Below are 17,351 nucleotides of genomic sequence, written 5' to 3' on the forward strand. Positions count from 1 at the left end.
AATACGTGTGCGCTGGTTTTTGCAGAGTGGAGCGCGAATCAATATTTCTGAGGGCAACTGTCCAGAGAGGATCGTCACCATCACCGGACCAACAGACACCATCTTCAAGGCTTTTGCTATGATCGCCTACAAGTTTGAGGAGGTATGAGAAGTGTGCACAACTGATGACGGTATTATTTCTGTCTCGTGTGAAACTTTCACAGTCTTATATAACACATTGATGTTTTTTTCTTTCTTTGTGTGCAAACTAAATGCCTGGCTGTAGTCTTTTTTTTTTTTTTATGAGTTGAGATTGAGCTTTACCTGACATTTCATTTTGAATAATTACCTGCACGTATGGCTGGCTGTTTCAGTTTGTCTATGACCAGACCACAATTTAGCTGTTTAATATTTTGACATTTTCATGTGCGATGACAATCTCCGGTGCACGCAGTAAATACAAAATGCACCAGACAGGATAAACGTTCATCTGTGTCCCTCATCTGTAAAAGGTGAATTACAACAGTCTCCCTTCCGCTATCTTTTCCTCTGATCTTGTCTCTGATGTCACTCAACTGATACTGTGTAAGCACTGTGACTGGAACTTGTGAGAGAAGACAGACTGCTGTGTCCTCTGTGATTTGTGTAAAATCTTGCCAGACCAACAGACCTGTGATTTACAGACATATGAGAGCAGTGCTCATTCAGCAAGACGACGATGACAACGCTGAAACGACAAAAGTGACAAATGTATTTTGTGTAAATTGATATATATGGATAGCCATGACTAATAAATGCCATGGATTTTGGTGGACACTTTGAGAAGGTATTTGTCTTTTGCTAAATGAAGTATGTGTTCTTGTTTTTCTTTTTAGGACATAATTAATTCCATGAGCAACAGCCCAGCAACCAGCAAGCCCCCTGTCACCTTAAGGCTTGTCGTGCCAGCCAGCCAGTGTGGCTCCCTCATAGGGAAAGGAGGCTCCAAAATAAAAGAAATGAGAGAGGTATGTAAAACGTTATAGATAACCTCAAAATTATGACAAAGACAAAACAATTGCCTCTCAATTCTCTTACTTTTTATTTTGTCTCTTATGCTTTGTGTTAGTTTTCATTTTATGAGTTGACCTTGTTTTTGAACAATTTGATATTTATTCATTGTTCGACTGAATTTTTACTTTCCCTTATTAAACAGCTTTCAGGTTTGGACAGCAACAGCAGCACAGTGAGAGCAGGCAGAGCTCATGATCATGCTTAAGGGCTAATATCAGATTCCTTATTTTCAGATGGAACATCAGACCAGCTGGAATTTAGCAAATGACACCATTAAGACTTGTGTAAAAAATTTGTTATTGACTTTGTATTTTATGAGAGAAGTTGAATGGGAGAATATGGAGTTAAAGACTTTTGGGAGCTCGGTGGTATTGCACTTTAAGATACTTCCGCAGTGGCTGCTTTTTTTTGGACTCGAGACTTCAAAATGACAGTTTTTGGGCTGTCACTTTTTCCAAAAATTAGATTAAAACAAATATCGAATGCCGTGCAGTTCGTTTGAATTAATTCCGCACGGCTTCGCTCGCTAGTTTCCTCCATTTTACCTTCGTCTTATCAACAGCTAATGATCTTCCCGGGTGAAATAGGGGCTACAGAAGTTCATTCTGATGGTGATTTGTTGGAGCGCCCTCTGCTGGATGAAAAGGCAGAACTATTTCAAACGGTCTGCTGCGCATATAGATTGTAAACTGGTCATACATGTCAAAAATGTGTTCGAACGTTATTAACAGTTCAAATGTTAATAACGTTCGAACACTTTTTTTTTTATTGTCGATTATCTAAAATCTAAAGTCTTTCACTAATGACGTATCTACAAACAGTTCACCAACCAATGGAATCCATGGATGTTGGTTTACAATCAAGAGTGTGCAGCTATGCCAGCAGCTGTGGAGGCTACACGGTTGTGCTTTGAGCTAAATGCTAATATCGCCACGCTAACAATGACCATTTCCAAAAAAAAAAAAATAACCATACCATTACAAAAAGCCTTTTTCCACTGCCATATGGTGATGGCGCTACAGCACAACGCTGCCTCAGAACTGGGAGTCACCAGACCACACCTAGCTGTGTTACTGAGTGGTCAGAGGATCAAGAAACTTTGAACACCCTTGAACCTTCAGAGGCCTATAAAGCTTTTACAGTGCTGTTTTTTTTCTTACCAAAAATAACCTTTTTAAATGAATGTTTTATTGTTGTTTTTATTATTATTTTTCTGTATTCTGATAGCTGCAGTAGTGATAGAAAGAAGGTGCAGGGAGTGTGACAAGCGAAAAAGGCACAGCTGGCCTGGAGTCCAACTGTGGACATGACAGTAATGTGTCATACGCTTTAACCGTGAAGCTACCCCGGCGCCTCGTCTGTACAGAAGTTAATGGCTGTCAATCCAATAGTTGTTGAAATATGTGACTTAAAAAAAACAACCTAAAATGTCAACCAGCGTATAACATTTGCTGTCAGCTAAAGGCCACTGTGAACATACTGTGTATAAAAGCTCGACTGACACAACAGTGGGAGAGTGCTTCACTGCTGCCTTCGGGATGATGTCATCCAATGGAAGCTGGAAAATAAAAAAAATTAAAAATAAAAAAACATAGAGGAAGATGTTGGACTCAAAAGCAAAGCCCTGAAGTGCCCTCAGGCGTCACAGCTGAGGATAATGTGAAAGAAGCGGCCGAGCTAAACATCTTCATTGTCGTGGAGCCTCTCTCGGAGGCCGAAACACGAGGGAAGGGTCCTTTTATGCAGCCTGCATCTGAAAGAGTTGGTTGACAGGGCTGATAAGTGCTCATCATTTTAAAATTCCCCTGCATAAGTGAGTACTCTTGATAAAGCTGCACAACACAGCCCTCAAAGTCCCTTACTCTACTCCAGTCCACAGGGGCCCAGGTTCAGGTGGCGGGGGACATGCTACCCAACTCCACAGAACGTGCAGTGACAATCTCCGGAACGCCAGAAGCCATCATCCATTGTGTCAAACAAATCTGTGTGGTCATGCTGGAGGTAAAGTATATACAGATTTAGCAAAGCAACTTGTATTTGAAGGCTAATCTTAGCACAGTTCTTACTGTGGTGAACATTGAGCCGGAGTCTGGGTTGCATTGCATTCCTGGCTAGACATTCTCCATGTCTCCTTAATTTTATTTGGCGCTTGTGGCTGTAAAAAAAAACAAAAAAAACACATTCTCTGAGTAATTGAGTTTTGAACGGTCAGCATCAACCGGCAATTGTTGTCCATAAATGTCAACCTGACAAGCAATCTTCTTCTGTCAAAGAAGCACTGGGAGGGCAAATTTGTGTCAGTATGTGCTGTCCGTTCTGCTGCAGCCGTATTAAGAAGAAACTCAGGAATTATTTTTAGTATAAGCAGTTTAAAATTCATGATTAACGTAATGACCTTAAGAGAGAAAAAAAAAAAATGTAATTCTCATTTTTGTTTTGATTTTTCACTCTCCAACTGAACTGTAAGGAAAACTTTGTCAGTAACAATAAGATCGTGACTGCTGTGTCTGGATATTTAATTTAAAGCATGTACCTAAGTGGATATTCTTCCCACTACAGCACAGCAGCGACAGGGGAAAATTGATTAAGCCCTCTCCACTGTCTTGAATAGCCCTGTTGCTGCAGCACAGCATGAATCAATAACACTGTGTCATTATAGCAACTTCGCAAACTGGAACACCCCCTGCCTCCTCATTGAAACCACCTCCGTGCTGGCTTCGAATAAAAGAGCTGGTGCATTTGCAGGAAATACAGAAACGTGGCGATGCATTTAGTAAGACCACACATGCTTTGTATTTTGTCGAATCTCCACGAAGAGAGACTGCTAATACCTTCGAGCTTCGTGACTCCTTGTTGTGTTCATGAACAGCATATTCCATCTTTTTTTTTTTTTTTTTTTAAACCCGCCAGCAAATTAGCAAATTTTTCACACTGAAGCAAACTTACCTCAGAGTAATATTTCTGCTGTTACTGTGATATAGGTTGATGCAATATAGACCTTTAAAAATGTTTTTATTAATAAGACTGTTTATATGTGGCCAAGTGAATCAACGAATGCTTTTCCTGTATTTGCCCTAAGGATTACAGAATAATCATGTCTTTTACAATCAGTATGCTGCCTCACATGCGTCGCCAATACGCACCGTTATGCAGCAGATAACAAACAACACAGTGTATTACAGTATTTTAAATAAACCTTTAACATATCAGGAAATATGTTTGTTTACTTTTTTGCAGAAACTTTGATGAGAAGATCAATATCACTGTTATTTAAAGACCTATTATGCTTGTTTCCAGGATTTTTACTTTTTTATTCTGAGGCTCCACCAGGCTTTCATGCAGCCACTCCCTAAAAGCCCACTTTCTTCTGATTGGCTAACTTCCAGGAAGCTGGCGGCAGCACCCAGTGTTTGTAACGCCCTCTAGCTCAGATTATTTCTCGTTCTGTGGCAGAAGACCATGTGAAGAAATTCGACACGAGCTGACATTAGCTTGTTGTGAATTGACTTTTTTTTTTCTCAAAGAAATAACTTTGACTTTAACTTTAACTCATTGTTTGAAATATTATATTTTGACGTTGTAACATTATATGTATGACAGAAAATATGGAAAAAGCCTAACAGCTCTGTCGGGAGGTAACAAAATCCACCGAACAGCACTTCTAAAGTTCACTAATCAGCACAGTAATTCTTGTTATTTTAATCCACAATAATTCTGCTGAAATAATGCACTTTGGTTTTACTTGGCAGTGTGGGGTGGACTAGTTTTTGGGAAAGAGCAGCAGCTTCTTGGATTGAAAAACTAACAGGATAATAGACAGATATGAGACCTTTTGTGAACATTTTCACATGGCATATTTTGTTACCTTTGGACAGAGCCACGCGCCAACCTGTTTGTCTTTAGGCGAAGAAATGCTGCGTTCAAATGGGGTCGTATTTACCGTGAGAAGAGAAGAGTCTGTATGACGGCCTCTGTTGTCGTATTCATGATGTCAAAACTCAAAATTTTCTATAAGTCTATGTTTGCTGACGTTTACAGAAAAGGCCATGGAAGTTAATTTTTGGTTGGATGTTAATATAACAGCCTACGTCCTGAGGAAAATGTTGATCTTCCCAACAGCCTCATCTTATTTCCTCTGTGTCTCTGCATTTCCTGCATTACATTACCCCCTGTTAGTTTGCTAAATTGTTAGCCTCAGTGGCTTCTAGACGCCATCCAAGTTGCCATTGCCTGGCAAAGTATTTTTTTTTTTAGTTTTTTTTTAAATTTAATCACTTGAACTCTAAACATACGGTGAACACGACTTGATACAACCTGATAAAACCTGTTTCAAGAATTTACGCTAAGCTAACTTTAGCTTCATACTTTCTAGACACAGAAGTGTGTGTAGTGTGCTAACTTCGGATAGAGCTGGGCTAGCTGTTTTTCTCTTGTTTCCAGTCTCAATGTTCAGCTAAACTGACATCGTCAGTGTAGACATGAGAGTAGAGCTTTTAAATGACCATCTGTCTTTTTCAGATCAAAGTGGCCTGCCTCAGACTGACTCTGCCTCGTCTCTCTCTTGCCTCTCTCTCCTAGTCCCCACCAAAAGGTGCCACTATCCCTTATCGCCCAAAGCCCGCCTCCACCCCAGTCATTTTTTCTGGTGGCCAGGTAAGCGCTGAGCCAGCTTTCGCTCGTTAGTTTGTGCCTACAGACAACTTGTGACTTTTTACTGCAGAATCAGCCACTGCCTGTTCCTGCAAGCCGTTTTACTTTCATATACACTTTTACCTCATTTCACCACCGTCTTCCTAAAAAAAAATAATGTTTCTATACAATTAAATTGTCTTCCCAATTAGATTTAGGTGCAACATCACTCCTGGCTAGATTATGTTCAGGTTGTGTGTTGTTTTTTATTTTTTTTATTTATTTCCTTTAAATGTCTAAAACACCACATTAAAATGAAGTCGGCGGTGTTTGAGGTGGATGGCTGACGTACAACGCATTCGACTCCAACACCGGAGACGGGGGTTTGCTTCCAGGCTTAAGGTTCCAGGTTAAGGCAAGAAAGTACTGATTAAATAAACATGTTTTGTCTCATATCACAGTGAAATTAGTCTGTCTTAAACCACAATACCAACTGTCATATTGCCATTAAAAGTATTTGGGACAAGTCAACTATTATGACATTATGTCAGTAAGGATGCTGGGACAATTACTAATATTTATCGAGCTGATATACAGAATTTTGTCAAAGATTTGGGCTAAAATATGTTGAGACATCTGAAAATGTAGCAAACAAAATAGATACAATTGAGAAACGCAGCACGTAACTTGTAATGGCTCCGTTTTGGGAGCTTTTCTTTTGTCTGGAAATCAAACCCATAAAATGGAATTTAAGACACCACTGAAGTCTGTAGAAAACAAAATACACCACCCTGTTTCGGACAAGTGAAGACACACTCACACAGGGTGGATAGAAACACAATAACACTGAGCACTATAACACAATCCAGCACAAAAACCCTGCATAAATATGTTTGTGAAGCAAACCATGTTTACGGTGTTGGTGTCGCTTTATGATTATATTTAAAGATTTTTTTTTTTAATTTTTTTTTTTTTTTACTTTTGTATTGTGTTAAATTGCATAGCTTTTCCTGTTTGTGTGTCCATGTCAGTCATTTGGAATTATGTAAAAAAAATATACTATGTTTTACACAGTCCAGGACTTTGAATAACGAACTACGTTGTACCTGAAACTTTGGCTACTGTTTAGTTGACAGTTAAATTTATAAATTAAAGATGAAACAGGAAGACCTAAGACGAGGAGTCGTGAAGCGGCTCGAGTTTCATTGTCAACTGGCCGCAAATGCATTGTGAGTCCTGTGTACTGATATAATGTAGAACATAAACTAATATTCATAGCAGTCGTGCATTTCAAAGACCTGGATGTACAAGGTCTCATTGCACTTCTACATATCGCATGATATATCTGTACCTGCTTTGAATCCACTAACGATAGGAATTATTAAGTGGACCATTCGCTGTAAAATCACTTAAGGCTTTTTTTCACTACTGAAAAAAATTGCAATCAACATATTTAAATTGTTAATTAAATTGTTTTTTCTTTCTTCTTGATGCTAAAACCTGCTGTTTTTTTTTATTTTGTATTTTTCATGTCTCCAGGCCTACACAATTCAGGGACAGTATGCCATACCACACCCAGATGTGAGTTCTAAGTTTCTTTTTAATCTAATCAATAACTACACCTGTTTCTTAAAGGTTCAGTATGTAGGATTTAACGTTTTATGCAAGTTTCACGGCTTAGATTCTTTTGGATGGAAGGTGAGTGGTGTTCAGTTGTTTGCAGTCTGCGAACTCACCACTAGATGCCACTAAATCTTACACATTGTTCCTTTTAGTTTGGAACAATCTCGAAGATCCCCGTTCTGTTCTCTTTGGCGACACCTCTGGCAACAAGCAGTCATTGCAGCTTTTTTTTTCGGACTCAGTCGTCAGTTGAAGCCGGTTGCGTTTGCGGCTCCTACCCTCAGTGGTGAAACAACCACAGCTGGTTGATGGACAACGATTCACGAACTATGCGCTACTTGTCACCAAGGACACCGAGATTGTTTCGTTCGTTGGCGTTAGTTAGTGACTGAAACGGACATTTATTTAAATGAAAATCCTCAAGATTGTTACATTTCGATTAAATAGATACACCGGCTGTTTTAAAGTTACGTAGAGACAAGTCATAAAGTACTTGCACTTCCAAAGTCTCTGTCTGTCGAAGGTCAAACTGCAGCTTAACTGCCTGAAAGATCGGGTCGATAGCGAAACAGCGACTCCTGGTGCTAATGATGAAGGCAAAGACAGTAATGGCAGTTTTGATGTAGACACCCCTTTAATTCAAATGGACCATATAGTCTCCATTAATAATCTGCCTTTATCCGTCCTTGTCGTAAGGGGATCTCAAAGCTACCTTGTGTCAGATCCGCTAATTCAAAGTTGGGCAGTGATTGATGCCAGCGGAGGTGGTGGTTGACGGTACAATCACTCAAGTACAGGCTTGACACCCTCTTCCACCCACATCAAAACTCCTCTTAAAAAAGAGAGGAAGCCTTTAAAGCATCCGTCTTCCCTCATTCCTGATGGAAATGTTACACAGCAGGGGGTGCACATCCTGTGGCTACTTGTGGTGGTGGTGGTGGTGGGTGGGTGGGGGGCTGCTCTGACAGGCGTGTAAGACCAAAGGTTCTCTGAGTGCAAATCAGAAGTGCCAACTGGAAAGATATGTGGTAATTGGAGGGGCAAATCAAGTGATTTCCTGCATTTAATGCTAATGTGCTCTCCAGTGGATCCATTTAAAAAAAAAAAAAAATTATAATTAAAAAAATTATATTGCCACATGTGAAAATGACAAGGAAACAGTTAGAAGAGAAAAATTTAATTATCGAGCAATTGACATCTCCATGACAGACAGTCACCCTCTTTCTCTCTATCTCTGTTTCGCTTACTTTTTTGTCCTCCACCACCGTTGGTCTCCTTCTCCTCACCGTTTCTTCACTCTAGTTTTGGTTGCCTTCATTTCTCGGTGTGACCTGTGTAACAGTAACCTCTTAGTTCTACTTTCCCTCCTAACCCTTCAGCAGTTGACCAAGCTCCACCAGTTGGCTATGCAGCAAACCCCTTTTACCCCTCTCGGACAGACCACCCCTGCTTTCCCTGGTACGTACCCACGAGGCCCTGTAGGTACTTCCTTCTCTTTGCATCCAGAGAAACATTTTTTTTCTCTTTCCCCCTACCTTGCACCTTATCTCTCTTTTGGCACAGCATGTCTTAGCCCCAGTGGTTTCTTTCCTTCTTTGATTTTTTTTTTTTTTTTTTTCCATGTATATATTTTTCTCTTGGCTCTGTCTGATATTATGCCAGTGAACAGAAAAAAACTGACACTGGGCTTCACTTGAAAACGGTGTATTTAAACACTCACTATCTACTGGCTACAGGACACGGCCTTCCTCTAACACATTTGTAGGAGGTTTACCTTCCATTAAGGATGAAAAGCTCCAGTGGAATTGGATGGGTACGATGTTCAATCACAATGAAATAAATCTCCCCCTAAATCTGAATTCAACTGTAATAGACCTTTGCACATACTATATATACTATATATTACCCTGCCTGTATCATGTCCTGCATCTAAAACAATGTGAAAATTACCATCATCAGGGTTCTTAAAATAAAATAGGCCCTTTTAAATGTGTTTGTGTTGACTTTTCTTCCTTCCTACGAAGAAAACAAAAAAAAATACCCACTTCAATAAAAAGAAACGGGAAATTTTAGCAAAAGGTTCCGCTGAGAAATAAGCTTACATGCTTAAAGGAACAATTTCAGTATTTTGGGGTTACGCTTTTCCTACGTTTTTTTTTTCACTTTCTTGTGGCAAATTAAAGGAGAAGATTGGTGTTCACACTAATGCTACAGTACGGCAAACAGTTAGCTTAACTTAGCAAAAAGACCGGGTTTCTGTGTCGAAGTTCCAATCTTGAAGAACTCCATTTTTGCTCTCTTTGGCGCCATCTGTGGGCACGAGCGGAAATTACAGGTAGCTGGTGTCGAAGTCAGCCGGGAAATTCAAAGGCATAATGACAGAGGTAAAAGATGAGGCCGTTGGGAACATAAAATGGATTAATCTTTTGACGTTCCAAAAAACGTACAATCAAATTATAAAAAAAAAACAAAAAAAAACTATATGACTATGTAAAATGTACTTTCATTGCCTCTTTCATCTCTGAAACCGTCAGCAAATATGTCACAAAACAACGTCAAGGTCTGAGACTGTGAATTCCCGGAGAGGAAGGCCTTCAGACAGTAAACTGTAAACGGTAAACACGACCCCATTTGAGGGCGGCAAGAGTCGAGCCGGCGGTTTCTCCTATTTCCAGTTTTTGTGTTAAGCTCGGCTAACTGTGTGCTGACTTTATATTTAATGAAGATCCTCGTCTAACTCACGCCACCAAGCGACTAAGTGCATAACCCAAAATTACAAAAATATTCCTTTAAAAGGCTTCAACCCTGGAAAAGTGACTATTTAAATACAAATGTCCTTTCTTATACTGTTGCTCCCCGACTCAGGTTTGGATGCCAGTCCACCAGCCAGCACCCACGAACTCACCATTCCTAATGATGTGAGTAATGCTGGAGAGGTTTCCGGAGACTGATGACTGAAGGATAAATGTTTACCAAAGTCTGCGGTTTAACAATTATGTGTCTTTCACTTGATATATAAATTCAAAAACTGTTTTAATGTCACAGTGTCCTACAACCCTGTTTCCCAAAAATTCTAAATGAGCATATCATTTTTCATTGAACAATCACATTTCTCGGTTTCAAGATTTGATATGTTGTCTTTGCTCTATTTTCAATTAAATATGGGTTTATATGATTTGCAAATCATTGCATTCCCTTTGTATCTACATTTTTCAGAGCGTCCCAACTTTTTTTTGGAAACGGGGTTGTACAAAAAAACAATTCAGACTTTTGTAAGAGAGCAAACTGATCTAATTAACTTTTTTTTAAAAGGAAGGATGGCAGTTTAAATTGTTAATTAACCGATAACGGAAACATTTGCAAAACTTTTAGTGCACTGGGACACCCTTGTCTTTTCAAACTTATTGATGGTGTATGAATAACTGATTGACAATGCCACCAGTAATTCTGCAAACTTTAGTTCTTAGCTGGCACAGCAGAAGACCCTTTATAACTTGATCTACTGACCGTGCCATCATTAATCAAACTTCATTTCCTGAATATAAATTAAACGCAGACCATTTCATAACCCATTGAACTTCCCTTTTCTTTACTTAACATCTATCAAGTATTAAGTATAAATGTTTGAAGACAGCACAGTGATTTCCTTGCTTTAGGTTCAAAGACTTCTGCTTTCTTCTGCAGCTAATAGGCTGCATTATTGGACGCCAGGGAACCAAAATAAATGAGATTCGACAGATGTCTGGGGCGCAGATCAAAATTGCGAACGCCATGGAGGGCTCGTCAGAGCGCCAGATCACCATCACTGGGACCCCTGCAAACATCAGCCTGGCCCAGTATCTCATCAATGCCAGGTAACCTTTAAACTCTAACTGCTGGCCTCCAGCAAAATCTAAAAGATAAAAGCGACATCCGAATGGTCATGCTCGTAGTTAAGATCCGAGAAAACAACGCTACGTGCGATTTTCCTATTTGGAGCAGAAAGAAATGTCGTCCTAGTTTAGTTTTTGACACTCTTGACACTGATACTTTGATGAGTTGCCAGAAAAAGGCACAATATCTGTCGGGTTTAGACGAGAGACCGATAAGCCCAAAGAATAATGTGGTTATTCATTTTCTTTCTTGGTTGATCCCTTCTACTTTTGATTCCTCTTTGCCACCCAAGTGTAGACATTAAAATGCATTAGGTTTCCGTGGGAGCGCTCTTTGCGAGTAAGTGGCTCATGGGAGCGATGCCAACCGCTGAGGCGAGTAAGCTGTGACTTCGAACGGAACCTGCAGATTAGTAAATCGGACGATCAATAAATGAATCATCAAATGTTCGATGCCTACCTCGGTTTGGAGAATTGGCCAATTTGTTCACGATGAATCTATAAAACGATACAAAAAAAAACGTAGACCAAAATCAAGATACAAATACTGTAAGATGCCGTCGTTGCACACGCAGTGTAAATAAATAAAAAGCTATATGATTTATATCTGTTAATTCCCAGGAAAAAAAAACAACAAGCTGGGGCTGGATAGTAAGATCGCGCACTGGTAAAACACTAGTTTCTGAGTTCTCTTAGTGTTTCCCTGCCATGCGCCGCTCCCTCTTTTTCTCCCATTCATTATCAACAGTGAAAATAAATGTGAAACCCGCTGTTCAGAGGAAAAAAAAACGGATGTCACTGATGTCCACAGACTACCTCCACCTCAAAGTCAAACGTTATCTGCATTAGCGCAGGAGAACCCACATGCTCCACCACACAGGACTTTATGCTTTTGACTTAAAAGAAAAGAAAAAAAAAAAAGGGGAATTTTCAGAGAGCCGTCCACAAAGAAACTAATGGCTACTGCTTTCCCACAATTCCAATGGCAGGTTCAGGGACGTGGCCGCCATGTGGAACGACCCCTCCTCCATGACAACATCCTGAAGTCACAACCCAATCTGGTTCTGTTTTCAGAAGCTCACGTCAAAACCGCAGCTTCACAATTAACCTTGACGTGTCATCTTGTGCGATTTTTCCCTTTTACGCAATTGGTTGTGCATAATCACTTAAGCTTGTGGGAGACCTGTAATAGCGGGGGACTTGTTTCGAGCTGATGTAGCCAGTGTCTTGAAAAAAAGAACAGTTTGATATTTTGGTAAATGTGCTTATTCACTTTTAGAGTTTGATGAGAAAATCAAAACCACTTCCCTTGCTCTTAAATATGAAGCTACATTGAGGAGACTGTTAGCTCAGCTCGGCATAAAATGTTGAGAAACAGCAATCCTGGCTCTTTCCAAAGGAAACTAAATCCACCGAAAAGCACCTCTGAAGCTACCTAATTAACACGGTGGTTGCCTGACAACCTCCCGATGACTGCAAGGCTCTGGGAAGTAATGCAATGGTTAAAGAAGTAGTTGGCACATAACCCCTGAAAGACCATAATTAGTTGTTTTTTCCGTTTTTAGAAAAACATTTTTTTTTACTAATTACACAAAACAGCGACAGCATATTAATTTGTGAGTTTCAAAGGTACAAGTTGGCCGGTTTTGTTACCTTCCGACAGAGCAGGTGAGCTGTTTCTTCCTGTTTTTAAGCTCCGGCTTCATATTTAATGGACAAACTGGAGAGCGGTATTGAAAGCAGATGTGTATTTAAAAAAAATAAAAAAAATTAAAAAAAAGTCAAACTGTTCCTTTAACTATTTATTTAGCATGCCTCATTCCAAAAAAAAAAAAAATGATATTGCATTTCTTTCTTTTTTTTGTTTTGCTATTAGATACATTTGCCTACGAAGTCCTATTGTGTCATTGTCTGCAAAGAGTAAAATCAATAAAAAGTGGAAAATTTGAAAAAAAAAAAAAAAAAAAAAAAAAAAGAAAGAAAGAAGAGAGAACGAACACACGAGTGCCGTTGAGCAATGCTGTTAGAAAGAAGAGCGATGTGATGCCTCTGTCAGGGAACGCAACAGCTGGAGATTTCATGACACCATCATATTTTTCAGTCCGCTGCATGGCTTCGCGAAGGAGGGATTTTAGTACCGCGCGTTATTTTCCTTTGCTTGTATCTGTGGAGATGTTTTATACGAACGGGGTTACAGTTCAAAACACGGTTGGCGACTCTCTTTGAGCGGAAAAAAAAACACGTGCCAACTCAAGCACAAAGCCGGCCATCGCAGCATCACTTTCACTTCCTCGGGCGAAAGTTCTTCTTTCACAGTTGTTTTTATTTTCTGTCTGACACCCCCCTCTCCCTCCCCCCTCCCTCCCTCTTCCCCTGGACTGTTTTTAGGCTGACGTCCGAAGTCACTGGAATGGGCACACTCTAATCTCTACCCATCTTTCCTCAGTGCATCACATGACCCTTATGAGCTTAATGGCATTGCACCTCCAGTTTTATTTTATTTTCTCTGTAATTTAAGTGACTTTTAACTTCCTCTCTTGTATTTGCTTATAACACGTGTATGTGCACCGTCGCCGTGGCTCGTCACGCCTGTCTGAAACCTCGTCGTTTTTTTTTTTTGGTTCTCCGAAAAGGTCGCTTTAAGTTTTCTTTTTTTTTTTTTCACCTTTCATGGCATCTCACGCACCGCACCGCTTTTGTTTCGCCTCATGTTTTAACACGTCACTGTGCTTTTGTGTGTGTGTGTGTGTGTGTGTGTGTGTGTGTGTGTGTGTGTGTGTGTGTGTGTGTGTGTGTGTGTGTGTGTGTTTTTTGTACCGCGGGCACCTGAAAGTAAATGCAAAGTAAATCTAAAGTCCACATCCTTACACACTGACCCGTTTTTTTCTAGACGACAAGCTGTGATAATGCATTACTGAACACAAATGTACGACAGGCAACTATAAACCCGATTTATTCCAGTTTATGTCCTACCGCGTGCCTGTTTGTCTTATTGTCGTTCACTATAGAATGACCTGCATGACGCACAAAGCCTATTGAATATCAAATTCGAAAATCAAACAGGTGGAGGCGAGCAGAGACCGAATGGTGCAAGGGGAACGGAGCGGATGTGGAATGACCCGAGCTACAGGCTAATAAACATCCCCGCTGATGCACAAATGTCAGTCTTCTCCGAGTTACATGTGAGACCTGACAAAAAAAAAAAAAAAAAAAAGGTGGGATGGAAAAATTAAAAGCTGCCAAGTGCGAAACTCAAACGCATGCTATTTATATCCCCCCACTTTATTCACCTATACTCCACCATCATATAATTATTAATGCTGCCATCCATCTATGTAGAAGAGGCGTTGGGGCCTTATGGAGAGAGGTCTGGGAAGTGTGTATTTGCACTCGCACGCAGCTCATTTAAGAGTTTTCATGTACGTCAAGACGGCTGAAAAGCTCAGGGGAAGTCAGACTCTCATGGTCCCCGTGTCTGCTTCTCAGATCCTTCCTCACAGACGCCTGTTACAGTTTGGTGTATTTCAAACCATTCCAGATACAGAAAATGTAGTGTATTTCTGGTCAGCATGTATAAAACGGTGGCGTATAACATATTGTTCAATGTATCTACAATCAGTGGTCTTGCTTACATGCACATTATGTACTGTGATACAGTTTCACGGCGGTTATACCCGTTCCAGACCATCTCACTTCCAGATGGACAGACACCCAACTTGTAGCTCTGTTGTCCAAAATAAAGCTGAATGTATTTTGAAATGTGTTTTAACTGCTAACATTTATATGTCAGTCTGGATTAGAACACCTTATACAGGTGTCTTTTTAATCAGGTTCATCAAAGCTGAATGATGTATATGGTAGAACAACCCGGTGTCGCGGCAAAACGTGAAATAGACACGCCGGTCCACTACAGCATGGCGTGAAATAGACACACTTTGGCCTCTCTAGGCGTGACATTTACACGTTTTCCTGTAGTGACGAAAAAATATATACCTACTGCATGCATACGGCCATGTGATTTACAGGAAAATTATTTTTTTAGAAAAAACACATGGTTGCAAAGCGTGCCTATCTCACGTTTTGCTGCAGTGGACGGACGTGTCTATTTCACGCTTTGCCATGATACTGGATTGCGGAGAATAAAGGTGATTATATATCAGTAGGTTTTGAATTTCTTAAGGTCGGGAAGGTTACTCTCAAACTAGGGTATGTTACAGGTGAAATATTTAAAATTGTAATTACAATTTCTTACTCTAGATACGTGTAATGTAACCTAATCAGATTATTTTCTGTTATATTGAATATTGAATATAAAATGTAAATTAAAAACAATACTCTCCTGTATTTTCTGCAAAAACATTGATAAAATGGATGGCCTTACCAAGTAATTGCAGCTCTTATATCTCCTAAAAAAAAACAACTAAAAAAAACGTATCTGTCACCTCTTACTGAAACATGACATTCCAACAGTGTCAGATATTTTTGGGGGCATTTTTTTTTTGTGCCTTTACCGGATAGTTGGAGAGAGAGCAGAGGAATGACATGTAATAAAGATCTGGCCGATTGGGAAACGAACCAACGACTCAGCTGCTGAGGGCATTTTCGCCCTCGTGGTCTGCATCCTAAACACCTTACTGAAAGGCTGCCAAATTTATTATTTCGCTCTGTCTCACTGTTTTATTTCAAATCCAGCTTAATTTAAAAAAATAAAAATAAATAGTAATAATTATACATTTCACTCTTTAAGTCTGAGTATTCCTTACTACGGTTTTAATAGTAGAAATATGTTTGGGGATGTCGTCACTGCTCAGGCTCAGGAGGCCCTTGACGTTTGGTTAGAGTTAATTAAACAGAGTGTAGGTTATGATGAGTCAGTAACACGTCGTCGTCAAAACAAGTCTGCTTCACATGTAAATGCATTCATTTACATTACACGTTTATCATTGCTTCACGCTTACATTGTGAGTGTAAATCTGTACTTTCGCGCTCATCTGGGTGCATCCAGATGAACAAGTGGAGGACTCGCTTATCGAGGGAGCTGACAGGTTTCCAATGCTGCACTCATATGACATTATTTAAGCTGTAATTACCAGCAGCCGAGTGGGGATAAAAACAAAACTCTTCACATCAATGTCAGAAGTGTAATTCAGAGTTTGGAGTATTGGGATTTTCTGACACTGGCAGTATCTCCCTCTTGGTAAAAAAAAAAAAAAAAAAAAAATTGACACGTCAACAAACTGCTGGCTGATTGGTTGCAAATGAACTGCCACTAGCAGTTACATCAAAATAAAATCCAATATAAACGCTAATATAATACAAACGTACTGTATCTGGTTTCACGTGGGGACACAGCAAGTGTGTTGAGCGCTTGTTGGAGTTATGAAATATAACATCCTAAGTAAGAATAGTGGGTGTTTATGCCTTTATGAATGCAACATTGGGTGCCATTCAAAACCCAATCCACCATCTCCAGAATCAGATCATGAAAGTAGTTTAATATCTTATATAAAACGTACATTAACGGTTGTGTTTTGTGAGTCGCGTACAGGCAGGCCAACAAAAAAACGATGCAGTCACTTTCCAGTGAGACCACTTTGCAAATATCTCAGTTGCCTTTTGTAATTGCCATACGTCTCGTCTTTCATTTCCATGGCATCACTTAAGTTGTCATCCTCCTATTATGCTGTGAACACATCTTCTTGTTGTGTTGCTTCTGTCATTTTACTATTTGATTGACACTTTATTTTGTTTTGTTTCTGTGCTAGAGCAGCAAAAAAATATCACTGAGGTAATACAGTCTTTGATAAACTGTTTGAAGAAAAGTGTCAGATCATGTTTGAGTTTGATCATTTGCACCATGAAGGTCTGTATTGGATTTTATTATTTATTGAGGTTGATTCTGAAATGTTTTGTAAAAAGGAGATAATAAAGTTTGTGTTTTTTCCCTTGACTTAGACCTCATTTTTTTTCTCCAAGTTGTGTTCCTGTGAATTCTATTGGAGAGGTGTCTCCAGAGAGCTTATTATACAACCTATACATTTCAAAATAAAACTGAATCACTTATCAATTTACTTGGTGAAATGTATATTTTTCAAAATAAATATTGAACATTTTAGAGCATCAAAATGTTCCAGCATGTCGACTTCAGTTTGTTTATCGTGAAACATCCAACAAAGAGTATATCAGTCACACATG

General features: G+C 39.6%; 1 protein-coding gene across 8 annotated transcripts in view; it reads left to right on the forward strand.

The window, feature by feature from the left end:
* pcbp3 (poly(rC) binding protein 3) overlaps window positions 1–17,106 on the forward strand; it is a 64,493-nt gene extending 47,387 nt beyond the window's left edge. For 5 of the 8 annotated variants that reach the window (XM_069154831.1, XM_069154832.1, XM_069154835.1 and 2 more), the window contains 9 exons: window positions 26–142; window positions 855–986; window positions 2,905–3,033; window positions 5,611–5,685; window positions 7,201–7,242; window positions 8,664–8,742; window positions 10,150–10,202; window positions 10,969–11,138; window positions 12,146–17,106. In XM_069154831.1, the coding sequence (XP_069010932.1) occupies window positions 26–142; window positions 855–986; window positions 2,905–3,033; window positions 5,611–5,685; window positions 7,201–7,242; window positions 8,664–8,742; window positions 10,150–10,202; window positions 10,969–11,138; window positions 12,146–12,200 (852 nt within the window). In that variant the 3' untranslated portion in view covers window positions 12,201–17,106. The remainder of the gene's footprint in view (window positions 1–25; window positions 143–854; window positions 987–2,904; window positions 3,034–5,610; window positions 5,686–7,200; window positions 7,243–8,663; window positions 8,743–10,149; window positions 10,203–10,968; window positions 11,139–12,145) is intronic. The other 3 variants (XM_069154837.1, XM_069154839.1, XM_069154838.1) reach the window with 3 other exon arrangements.
* The last annotated feature ends 245 nt before the right edge of the window (window positions 17,107–17,351 follow it).

The sequence above is a fragment of the Embiotoca jacksoni genome, unplaced genomic scaffold, assembly GCF_022577435.1.
Source record: "Embiotoca jacksoni isolate LCO1_2020_lvr unplaced genomic scaffold, fEmbJac1.0.p SCAF_2, whole genome shotgun sequence".
In the NCBI taxonomy this organism is placed as follows: Eukaryota; Metazoa; Chordata; class Actinopteri; family Embiotocidae; genus Embiotoca; species Embiotoca jacksoni.